Genomic DNA, 12,421 nt, shown 5'->3' on the forward strand with positions numbered 1-12,421 from the left:
CTCTCCTCCTCTCTCGCTCTTGAAGGAGGCGTAGAGAAGTAAGAAGGTGCAGGCGGTGGAGGTGATTGTGGACTCCAAGCACCAAGAGGTCATACTCTGTGAGGTGAAGCAGATCCTGGAAAATATAAGCAAACAAAAACGTGCATGTAAAATCAACCTGCTCTAGAAATAGTGTTGGATACTGTATCTTAAAAATAAATACTAAACCGCTGAAATGTTTCAAACTACCACAGGCTACGAAGTTCTGTGGAGCAGTCGACAGCTTTCAGCAACTTTCTGCTCAGCGTTTCAGTTTGTTGTTGGGGCAAATTAACCCTAGAAACTGCATCCTTTAATTCAAGGTGTACAAAACAAACAAAGCTGCATTTAACCATCGTGAAGTTAAATAGTCTGCATGTTTTACTGTGAGATGATGTCTGGATCATAGATGTGAATTCATTTTTTCAAATAAAAATAACAGTTTAAAAATATACTATGTTGTCCCTGTATCGTATCAGTTACATATTGGGTTCAAATAAGCTGTGTCCCAGCCTACAGTAAAGCATTGACTTATGGTTTTACAGATATTTACACTTTTTAAACACAGGTTTTGCATAAACTGAGTCTAGAGGACTCATTGGACCCTCACACAACTAAAATTTCATCTCAGTTTGAACAGAGTTTCATTTTCAGATAGAAGACAAACATGGTTTTTGCTGGGTTGGGCTACAACATACCTGCAGAATACCGTTAATGCAAAAATATAATTCCCAGTTAATGCATCCAAACCAATCTAACAGACCTGCCGTCAATTCTGAAATGAATCTCCTACATTGTCATTTTTTTGGTCAACATTGTGAAAAAGGCAACTGTGGCAGGAATGAGGCATGGCATGACCACAATTCTGCATTCTCCAACATATTTTTTTTACGGTTGCGTTCTAACACACTTCCACGGCTGCAGCTCCCTAGCTGCCAGCCACACATACCCACAAAGACAACATGACAGGACCCTACACCAAGCTGGCGAGGCGTGACTGTGATGCCGTGCAGGTGCGTCCGCCTTCCCTGCCGCAACAATTCTACTTGTGGTTTTACTGAGGTCATAGTGGGTGGTGCTGGGGTACTGAGCAGCAGTATTTTTACAGTCTGTAATATTTTGATCCTTTTGTCTGTTAGAGAAAAGTCAAAAAGCAAAACCATTTCTGCCACTTTTAACTGGATTTTAACTATTCCAATACTTATTTAAAGGCTCTTATTGTCATTCCAGCAAATATTCGCATGAGGTGAAATTGTATTTTGCACTCAGGTGCTTGTTAAGCCCAACAACAAGAATAAAACACATCAAGAGCAATAAATACAAAAATACTGGCAGGCACAAGTGCTGCCCCTCAGCCTACTAATAGATGCACGTATGATATATATTTGAAGATCCTAGATGACTTCCATCTTGAGTTATGGCATTCACAAGATTTTCAGAAAGCAGTGCATAATAAAAAGGCTGAGACCACAAGTGACCTCTTATCTTCCAAAGTGTCATCTCCACCTCTCATCCTGCTGCTGTCATTACACTGTCTTAACACACACCCTGCCACACTTCCACACTCGCTGTGTTATTAACTTACATGACCTTTGAAGTAGAGACCTACCAAATCTTTGAACCATAACCCAACCTTCTATAGTACGCTTGTAACCAAACGGAAAAAAGAAACCCACCCAAAAAACCCCCACAACACACACAGACATGTACATGTGACACAGTGTGTCATCACACGCTGCTCTGAGCTCAGACCAAGGGCTTTTTGTTCTGATTGCTCAACAATATGACTATTCTCATGGCTCATGACAAACACTGCTCTATTTAGACTCTGAGCATGCAGTGGGCACCCATGAATGTAAACACACACAGACAAATTAAAATCACAGTGAAAGGGCGCACAAGCACACTGCAAGTAAGAAACTGCTCACCTGCATCCACAAGTAGCCAAATACATGCACACAAACAAACTCTGCCTCATCCGTGCACAAAAGTGCACACAAAGGAGGAAACGGTTTAAAAAAAATAACCCTGAATGGGAAAAACAAACACACACACACACACACACACACACACACACACACACACACACACACACACACACACACACACACACACACACACACACACACACGAAAAACAAAAGGGAAAAAAAGAAAATTACAAGAGATGAACCTGAGTTTATCAAGGTGCGTACAACACATGTGACAGATGATCACTGGGCTCAACATGCCTAAACAGCTCAATAATAACATGTTGGCAAGTCAAGAAAGATACTACATTTGTTCAGCTCATCACACACACACACAGTTCAAGGTGTGTGCATGAGGGGGAGCGAGAGAGAGAGATAAGTCTTTCTGTCTGTCTCTCTCTATCTCAGAATCTCTCCCTCCCTCTCCTGTCTTTCTCATCTCAGTCTGCATGGAACAGCAAGTTGACATGTTTTCTTTTTTCTCTGTTGTCCACATCACGCAGAGCTGAACAACAATATGAACTCCCATACCAGTCCTGTGGAGAGTTGACATAGCACTTGTGGATGTTGGTTTTGCCAGCGTAAATGTTATTTCAACAATGAAGGTGCAAGTAAATGAAAAGGCAAGCAGAGACGTGGGGATGTTTCCGGACATTAAACATCTCACTGTGGCGCAGTGATCTGGAATTTTTTTAAATACTGCATGAATCGATATTTTTGGTAATAAAATGGCCTGTTGAATTTAAATGTCAAACTCTTTGACATTTGAATCACGTGGCAGAAAATTTTAAAAAAGCAGCACTTCTATCTCCAGTGGAGACACAGGTTAAATTATAAGGTGGGGCTGAGAAAGACAACATCCATGTTCTCTAACTAAATGCTGTACGTTAACTGTTAACTGTAGTTTTGTGGATAATCAAGAGAAATCAAGAATCATCATCACCTCAAAATCTATAATACATGCATCCATTCTCTTCCTCTTATCCTCTCAACACAGAGACAGACAACCATCCACACTCACATTCACACCTATGGACAATTTAGAATGACCTGTTAATCTAACCCCACTAACTGCATGTCTTTGGACTGTGAGAACCCAAGCAAACATCCAACATCCAGGCAGATATTAAAAAAAACATTACTGCAGCAAGAAGTTTTGGGTTTAACGTGTTACTATAATCAAAGTACATACTTAGAAAGGATAAGAGTGTGACGGTTAAGTGCTAACAGCATCAAGTACAGAAACAACCACATTATATTGCTAACACAAAGATAGCAAAGAACCCAGAAAGACGATAAAGCTGAGTTCATGCTAATCGCAGTCCAGCACCCAGACGCTGAACTTCAACAAAGGCATTGACATACAGCCAGACTTCCATTCTCCATTTCTACCTGTGCATGTTTCTAAAGTAGAATCACAATGGCTTTAAAGTCTATTAGGGATGTTTTCATGTTGTGTTGTCAGCTTTCTTCTTATGTAAACCCTAAAAGAAAGCTCTATGTGCGTCTACATTAGCAGAGAGATTTGTGTTGGTGTGTGGAACTGTAACCCAACCTTTATGTTATTAGCTGGTAATTACATGACGATGCATTTTAGGTCAATTCACGGAGTAACGAGAAAGTAATGTAACTAGTAGTGTAACAAATTACTTTCTCTTTAAGTAACATACTGCAAGAACAGTAAGAAGTAGCATGTAATACATTACTTTTTTGGAATAATGACCCCAACACTGGCAAAGGCTGTGTTAATGATGTTAGTTTAGTTAGGTTTGTTTTCACAAGCATGGATGGCTCAGAGGCACTGAACCTCATGTTGTTGTTCTAATATGAATAGGAAGGTTAGCAACACTGCACTGACTTCATTATGAATGGAGGATGGTCAAGAAAGAGGTAGGGGATAGTTCTTAGTTTTATCCTCCCATAACAGCAATTACAGTGTAACAAGAAGTGCAAACAACTCCTCACCATCACCTTAAGTATATATGTCAGACCTTACAGAGACTTTCCTTTACACTGAAAAAAAAATACACAGTGTACATCCTAAAGCATTAGCTACATGTAGATCTACGCTCAGAATTTCATCCATTTAATATTGAGAAAATATTTCACATAACAACTTATATCTACACTCTTTCATTTAAACGTGACTAGAATAGCCTTTTCTTGCGCAAGCTTTCTTGTATTTTCTCTATTATGCCTTCACTGTGCACAGATGCATTCTGGGTAAACATTAGCTAGAGGTAACGCAATAATTCATGTCTTATTGGCTCATGAATCTTGTCCCCTAGCCAAAGGCTGTGTACCATTCAGCATGAAGTTGGGTAATGGCTGAACAGCCTCCACATCGCTGTCCATTCAGGCCGGTGATGAAGTTTTATAAGGCTGCTTTAGTAGTCAGTCGTGGGAAACTGCCTTAATAACAACCACTATTTCAGTTGTTGGAATGCAAACATTGTGTGACTACTTAAAAAGGTCAGTTCATTCAAATTACAATGTATTTATCACTTACAGCTCACGGGGACAATAAAACACCTTTTATATTATTACTATCAATCATGTCACTTTCTCTAGAGAAACAAAGATGTTGTGCCCTCTGTATAGGTCTGTATAGATCTTCCAACTTAAATTAACTCAACATCTGATATATGATCATGCAAATCTCATTATCTGCTCAAACAACTGTTTTTAATTTTTTTTTTAAATGTCCTCTGTAGTTCAAAATGTTTATCCAAATCATCAGTGGTGTCCTTTTGTGGTTCTTCTTGTATTTGATTTGTTTGTTTGTTTTTTCACCCAACTTAGGACAAGACCTACCAAAACTAAAAATATATACGTAAAAGTGATAAAAGTATTACATGTCCTTTAAGCTGGCTCATACTGGAATGGATTCACTTGTCACACATTACTTTGAAGCCGATTGCCATTTGGTTGCCTAGGTAACCGATTCGGATCTCTAATCAGCGGTATCCCGCGCTCTCATTGGTAGCAATTTCAGTCATTTTTGGCATTTTTATACCATGTCTGAATACCATAGTTAAAATGATTAACAATCAACACTAAAACACTTCTAAAGCGTTGGCAGGTTAACTACCCACAGAAAACCTTTTCTTGAGCGCTAGAAAATGATGTTTACTTTCCAGTAAACATCATTTTCCTCAAGAGGTTTTCCTCTAAGCTTGTTGTTTTATATAATTTACAACAGCTTCACGAGTCATTTAAAAACTCGGATGCTAAAAAACATGTGGGTTGTGCTGCTGTGTGCGCACATGTACTTGTATTACCTCTACGCCATCATATTCCTGCTCCAGTGCTGTGCAGTACTGTGGCAGTCCCAGCTGACTCAACCATCGGGAAATAGACTGATGCTTCATGGTGACAGATCAACCACACAGATGCAGGCAGAGTTGACTCTTTCAGAGACTGAAACACAATTTTTTTTAAAAAGATCGAGAGAGAGAGAGAGAGAGAGAGAGAGAGAGAGAGAGAGAGAGAGAGAGAGAGAGAGAGAGAGAGAGAGAGAGAGAGAGAGAGAGAGAGAGAGAGAGAATATGTGTTTAATGAGCAGTTAAACATATAATACAATAATACAATTAAGTTGCAAATTTTAACACTACAAGTTGCCTATTTCAGTGTCGGATTTGGTGCTGTATGCAGTTTCTCACACATACACTAAGATTAATCAGTGTTTCTCTGCTTAGTGACCTTGTGTAACTAATGGCTCTGGAATTTGCCAGTTAATTATGAGCTGGACTGAATGGTGCAAAAGACTCGCAAACTATGATAAATATTTCCCAAACTAATTTCTGTGTGTGCCTGGATAATATCCGTCTGTATCTGTATGATATTAAACTGACAACTTTTCTTCAGTCTTACTCTTTATCGGTCTAATGAGCTGTTAGCAGTATCGCTACAGGACACCCCAGAGCGATGATGTCTCAATCTTAACTGATACTGATAATGCAAATCAAACTGTCTGTGCCTGTGCTGCCAGGGCCAAGATACACCCTGAAATCATTTTTAAAAATGAACATGATACTGGGGAATAACGCTGATATAACCAAAACACCCTTACCGATTACCACCACACATCATTTTATCTGGAAGCCCAAGCTAACATTCACACATGAGCACAAGTCAAACATATAGTCAAACATAATAAAATGCATTCAGAAAGTATTCGCTTCCCTTGGATTTCACATTTTCTTATTTTGGAGCATTTTTGGTAACCTGTGTTCAGAATCACTCAATTCAGAATAACTCAAGAGCTCAATAGGAAACATTTGACTGATGAACAAATCTGTAATCGCTCTCTTTGCTGCACATCATTACGCTTTTTCTTTTTGAAAGCTAGTATCATTGTGTATCATCTGTGTGATCATATTATTTATATATTGTGTCATGTAGGTGGCAGAGTACATATGGGGTGGTATTGTGTTTCATGCATGTCTGTGTGTGTGAGTGGTGGCATGTCACATATAAAGACAGAACATCTAACAGCTTGTCAAGCAACGACGGAGTGACTGAGCACACGCAGCGACCCCCACCCACCCCAACCAATCACATTAAGTGACGTTATGAGGATTTACATTTTATCAGTGACATCCCCAAAGGTTGTCAGAACCTACCAACATCAACCAATGCTGGGATCCATCATCCATATTAATCTAACCTGTGTGTGCCATTATATAGATTAGAGAATAAGAGTCAGTCACGCAGTATAGGGACTCCATTCAGTGTCTAACACCATTTCCAGTTCAGCCCAATAGAGGTCATTTGAGAGAGTAATCTCTGTATATTACTCACCAGCATATATACAGTACATACTCTACACAGTGTATATTATAGGCATCAGAAAAAATATTCACTCCTCCTTAATCTGGATACTGAAGGAAGTTAACTACTGAAGGGATAGAAAAAAATAAACACTACATTTAACGCTCAGAAACATTTGCCTCACCTTCATTCAGCTATCTGGAGACAGGAGGGTTGCATTTCTAATCTGCTGACAACCAGTAATTAACTGTAAGTAACAATATCAAGAATATTTATGTTTATTTGAATGTGACTTATCTGTTTGACTTAAGTTTGACTTATCTGACTGTTTTAATTCGCTTAATGCGCCTTATGGTCCAAAAATACGGTAATAAACTCCAAAAACAACTGATTGTACGTTTAAGGCTTTTTGGATACGTCAGCAAACGTTAACACTGAGTATATTTTTTCATTTGTGCAAACATCATATAAAAAAAATGCTGTCAATAAAACTAGCCAATACGTATTTGATCCGGATATAAAATTCTCTATATGGCCATTAACTTACAGTGAAAGCATTTCTGTGCAAGCTCACCTATTCTCTCTCTGTGTGTGAGTGCACATACATACACAAATGCACAGTCATTCACTTTACTGTCCAATTTCATTATGGTATTATACTGCCGCTGCAAACACACACACTAATATAACTAATCTCCGTACATTATTCGTGAGTTGATCCATCAAGCTGTATTGTTTTCCTAAACATTACTCCAAGTCAATTTTATGAGTACAACTGTGCCACACAATGCAACAAGACACTAATGATGATTAAAGTCAGTAAAGGACTTGTATCACAAAGTAGCCCTATAGCATCTACAGACACAGCAAACAAATTATCTAAATGGCAGAGCTTCCTCGTTGTCAGTGTCCATAGTCCACAGTTGTGGTGGTGAGGGGGGTGTGCTCCACTCTGACACTGGTGAATACGGTGCGTCTTCACTCCAATCTTCAAATGTAGGGTTCGTGGCTGGATCTTCAGAGACTAAAGATTGCTCAGTATCCCTGGTACCAAGTACCAAATATGTACCAAGTTCTGTCACTCTGATGGTTGATTGAGCAGAAGGGCTGGAAGATGCCATTTTCATGGAGAATTTCAAGCCCAACAGATGGGAATTACCGTTCTTTTCCAAAGTTGCAGCTGCTAGAGACACAGTGGCCCACTCTACGGTTTTTGAAAATTGCTGCCACACCTACCCGCACCCTTTAAGATCAACCCACTTCCAGATCACGCCCCCCTTCTGTTATTTTAAAAAGAAGACCGCCGTCTCATTCCTTCAAACCTTTTTTTTTTTTAGCTCAACAACAGAGAGAAGTATGGCCTCTACAGCCCTGCGCCACCCTGCGGAGGAGGAGGAAAGTTCTGCGGACGAGGGCACAATATTACCTGACACGCGCGGTTCCTATCGCCCCTTGGAAAAGCCGCAGCAAGCGGACGAGCTTGACGGTTGGGCATCTTCTTTGTTCATCGATACCGTGAAAACCGCGGTGTATCATCTTGTCAACCTAGTAATCAACAAGTACCTCACTGACGAATGCAACGGTTGTATGTCCGATCAACCCCGCCAGAAACAGCACGAGTGTACGCGAGTGTTGGAGGATGACTTTTACGCTGAAAATTATTACAGCATCAGAAAAAGACTCCTCACCCCTTGTTTCATTCCATCCATTCAACGGCTGCTGATTGCTCGCAACATCAAAATGGACGACGTCAAAGTCTGCATGGTGGCGGAAACTCTCTTGCACGAACTGAAATCGGAAAGGAAAGTCTTTGACGCCATCGCCGAGGCATACACCAAACTGGTAGGGTTGGACATGGTGAAAATCAGACAGCTACGGTTGGTCGCAGAGTGTTACAAAGGTGGCTGCTAATTTTTTCTCTGAAAGACTGATTTTTTCATTCTTAGAACGTGTAACCAACATTTTACCAAACCATGTATTCTACATTTAGTGCATTTAAAAAGAAAATGTACCCACGTAACCGGTGATGAATTGTGAAGTTACAATTCTTTTCTGAAAAAGCATTTTTATTTTTGTATATAAATAAATGTTGATGTTGTGCTATGGGATTGTATGTTTCAATTTTACTTATAATGTACCAAATCACTACAACAGGCGGCTCAAGACGATGCCATCCAGAGTAAGGATCTTGTTAGCCACAGTGTTTCTAAGATTTTTACGCCCCGTTACAATAACCTCAGTTCTATCTGAACTTAGAAGCAGAAAATTAAAGCTCATTATGTGTCTAAGACATCCCGGCGGTTTAACCAATAAAAGCGGGTATCATATGCATAGCAGTGAAAATGTATGCTATGCCTTCTAAAGCACGTATAATGTAAACAAAACTGGTCTTTGCACAGAAGCCTGTGGAGCTTCATAATTAACCTCAGTGTGTGAAGAGGACTCTCCATTTAATAATAGCTGTAATAACATGTTATGGCCAACGGTGTTAAACGCTGCACTTGGGTCTAGCAGGGAAGATTTCAACATTTCAATATGAATGAAGGCTGAAAACTGATTAGATTAATGTCTGATGATCTTTTCTATGCTTCAAGTTTGTAACACCAAACATATTAAAGGATGATATAAGGTTCATAGGAAGAGTTTAATTAGACACACATTTACTATTTTTCTTTATACTCTTTCTTTCTTGATGTTTAATATGCTTACTATCAGAGGAGAAAATGACCCTTGTGTAGTTTAAAAACTTTTTATTTAATCAAACTGTAATGTTGTTGAACTCTGACGGACGTGTCTTTTAATCTTGTCAACAGTCCTTAATCACCTAAATGTGCCATTTCTCATCTTGTAAAATGTTCCCTCTGCTTCTGTTGCACATCTCCCCGGACACTCTCTGCTTCACCTGTCCTGTGCAGGTGGTCCAACCCCTGCCTGCCTCCTTAAACTGGGGTGTTTAAATCTCTTTACCTCTGTTGTGAACTTCACACAAAGTTTGTGGTAACAAAATCAAACTGAGGAGGATCTCGTTTGAAAAAAAAAAACCACACAGTCACGAGACAAAATAAAAACAGACTGCTCAAAGCAGAGCCCTCGCAGCTGGTAGTACAAAAACACAGTGACAACATGCATATTAGATACCCTCAGTGCCAAAAGCATAAATATGAAAAAGGTGGGATCACCAAGAATATCCTAAAAACGGCGTTGAGGTGGGTGTTACAGTGAAAAAACAAAAAGCAGCCAAATTTTCATCTGAAAATGTTGAATTTTAGTAAAAACAATGCTCTGTAGTTTGATACTGGCGTTACAGACAAAGCGGATGTTTAAAGCCTTTGGACGCTCATTTGAAATGCACTCATTCTCCTTATCAGCTGGAAACATTAAAGCCGTAAAATGACTTTTTCGAACGGATAAAAACTATTGAACAACAGCAATGATGAGCCTGTACCAGAATTTGAATGTACATGTGTTGAAGGTGCGGGTCTTGTTGAATTATTAAACATACTTTCTTTAATTTTTCGAGCCACAAAAACAACAACTTTTAATTTTCTTCTGCTTGAGTATCGGCCTCGGGTAGTTCTACTTATCATTGCTCAGTCAGTTGTCTGTTTGTGCTACTTTTTTCAAGGAGCAGCGGATTACTGGTAAGGGTGACTTTATGTGTTTAGTTACTTAAGTGGAAGTACTGTGGACAGTTTTACCTTACATACATAGAACTGCCAGTACAGCTTCTGAGGTAACTGTTTACAAAATGTTATATTCTATCCACAAATTCTTTGCAATTTTACATTGATAAACATTATCCTTAACACATTTGGCCCACATAAAGTACTATGGCCATCACACGGTCATTTAGAATTGTTTAAATAACTCGTGTCTTAAGTCATGCCAAATAACAAAAGTCGCATGGTTCACTTTTATATCACAAAATGTTAGAAATATAAGTCGTTCATAACAAACTGAAAGGCTGGGAGTTTAAAATGCAAACCGATGGAAGCAGAAGTAGAAGACTATAATGTCACAGAGCACACGGTGTCTATTATTGTGTAGACATTTATAAATAAGAGCTTAATAAAGATGCTTAATTTCTTAAGAAATAAACAGGTGGAGTGATCTTTATCAAAAGTGGATGTTGCATCTGTGGCTAAACCCCTGTACCCAAAAACTTTAAAAATCTACTGTGTGTGAGGCTGTGTAAGTAAAGCTTGCCCTTCACACCTGCGTGTAACAAACCATTTGTTGGGGGTTGTGGATTTCTGCTTACAACTTACAATCTCAGTTCTAAATGAAATTCAGATGTTTTTTTTAAGTATGGCTAATGTATTATTTGACTTCTAAGGCCCACACACACACACACACACACACAACAACACGGAGAAGAAGAAGAGGGGGTCGTTTTACAATGCATCATAAAAACGCAATCATTCATCTTCCAACTGTATCTTTCTGTTCTGGCTTTAGAATCATTGGTTGTTTACTGAGCCGTACTTTGGGAGTCATACTGTTGTGATACTGGGGAAAAAGGGTAATGTTTGATAGACTAAACCCTTACACACATAACTTGAAAAACCTAAAGAGTGTGTGAGACTGCTAGCTGTGTTGTTCAGCAATAAACTCATCTACAAATGTGTTAGTAAAGAGTGACTTGTACTTCTGTCCCATTAAGCAATGGTTTAACAAATTTCACTGCAAACTATAAAAGGAATCTGGATTTAAATAGAACATAGTAGTGCAGGAAACACTAGTATGTGTCTATGGAACAAATCTCCTTCAGCGTTCAAATGACCAAAGTGAGGCCTACAGGCGTTTCTCTCAGTTGGTTGTGTTCAGGGAAAAAGCAGCTAAATACACTGTGACTGCTCCACATTGTTAGTGGGTTAACTCTGGATATCTGTAGGTTTTGTCAAACTTGGAGTGAACAAAAGCAGAAAAACAGTAAAAGATGCAGACGGTGAAAGTCTGGTTTATTTCATGAACACAATGAAACATTTTACAGTCCACAGAGCAAAGTAGCACACATGATAAATAGATACACATAACACGGACAGTGAGAAGTAAAACTCGTCGTCTTACCACATGTTATATTCTGTAAACTTAAAATAAACCACAGAAATTAGAGTTTAGTGTTTTAAAGTCATTATTAAAAGCATGAGTCAACATTACTGAAGTGACACTTTAACGATGCTTCATATGATCGTGTTTATGATGATAAAACATGTTCTCTCATTAGTAGTTGTCTGCGCTGTCACTTGTCATGAAAATGTCCTGAGTCAGGGTTCCTCTTCAATTACCATTGATCATTAATAGGACGCACAAAAGATTTGTTGCATTATCCCCATAAACAACACACTTTTATAGAAATCATTGTGACACAGATATTTAGATTCTTGCTTCACAATGTGCACGAACTCAAAATCTTTAGCTTCATATTTATAAAGTATCGCAAAGAATACACTTATACCATTGTATGAGCTACACTTCTTGTGAAAAACTGATTGGTAATGCGTTAGAGAAAAGCTCCTGCTGTGACCTTCCTTCTGTGAGGGCACACACTCACTCACACTCACACACAGAGAGAGAGAGAGAGAGACAGAGAGAGAGAGAGAGACAGAGAGAGAGAGAGAGAGAGAGAGAGACAGAGACAGAGAGAGAGACAGAGAGAGA

The 12,421-nt window shown here is 39.0% G+C and overlaps 1 protein-coding gene across 3 annotated transcripts in view; it reads right to left on the reverse strand.

Annotated features, from left to right (window-relative positions):
* bcar3 (BCAR3 adaptor protein, NSP family member) overlaps positions 1–12,421 on the reverse strand; it is an 87,204-nt gene that overhangs the window by 68,263 nt on the left and 6,520 nt on the right. For 2 of the 3 annotated variants that reach the window (XM_080887748.1, XM_080887749.1), the window contains exons 2-3: positions 5,269–5,407; positions 1–115 (exon numbers count right to left, since the gene is read on the reverse strand). In XM_080887748.1, coding sequence (XP_080743874.1) covers positions 1–115; positions 5,269–5,358 — 205 coding nt within the window. In that variant the 5' untranslated portion in view covers positions 5,359–5,407. The remainder of the gene's footprint in view (positions 116–5,268; positions 5,408–12,421) is intronic. The other variant, XM_080887751.1, reaches the window with a different exon arrangement.

The sequence above is a fragment of the Rhamphochromis sp. 'chilingali' genome, assembly GCF_963969265.1.
Source record: "Rhamphochromis sp. 'chilingali' genome assembly, chromosome: 7".
Classification (NCBI taxonomy): domain Eukaryota; kingdom Metazoa; phylum Chordata; class Actinopteri; order Cichliformes; family Cichlidae; genus Rhamphochromis; species Rhamphochromis sp. 'chilingali'.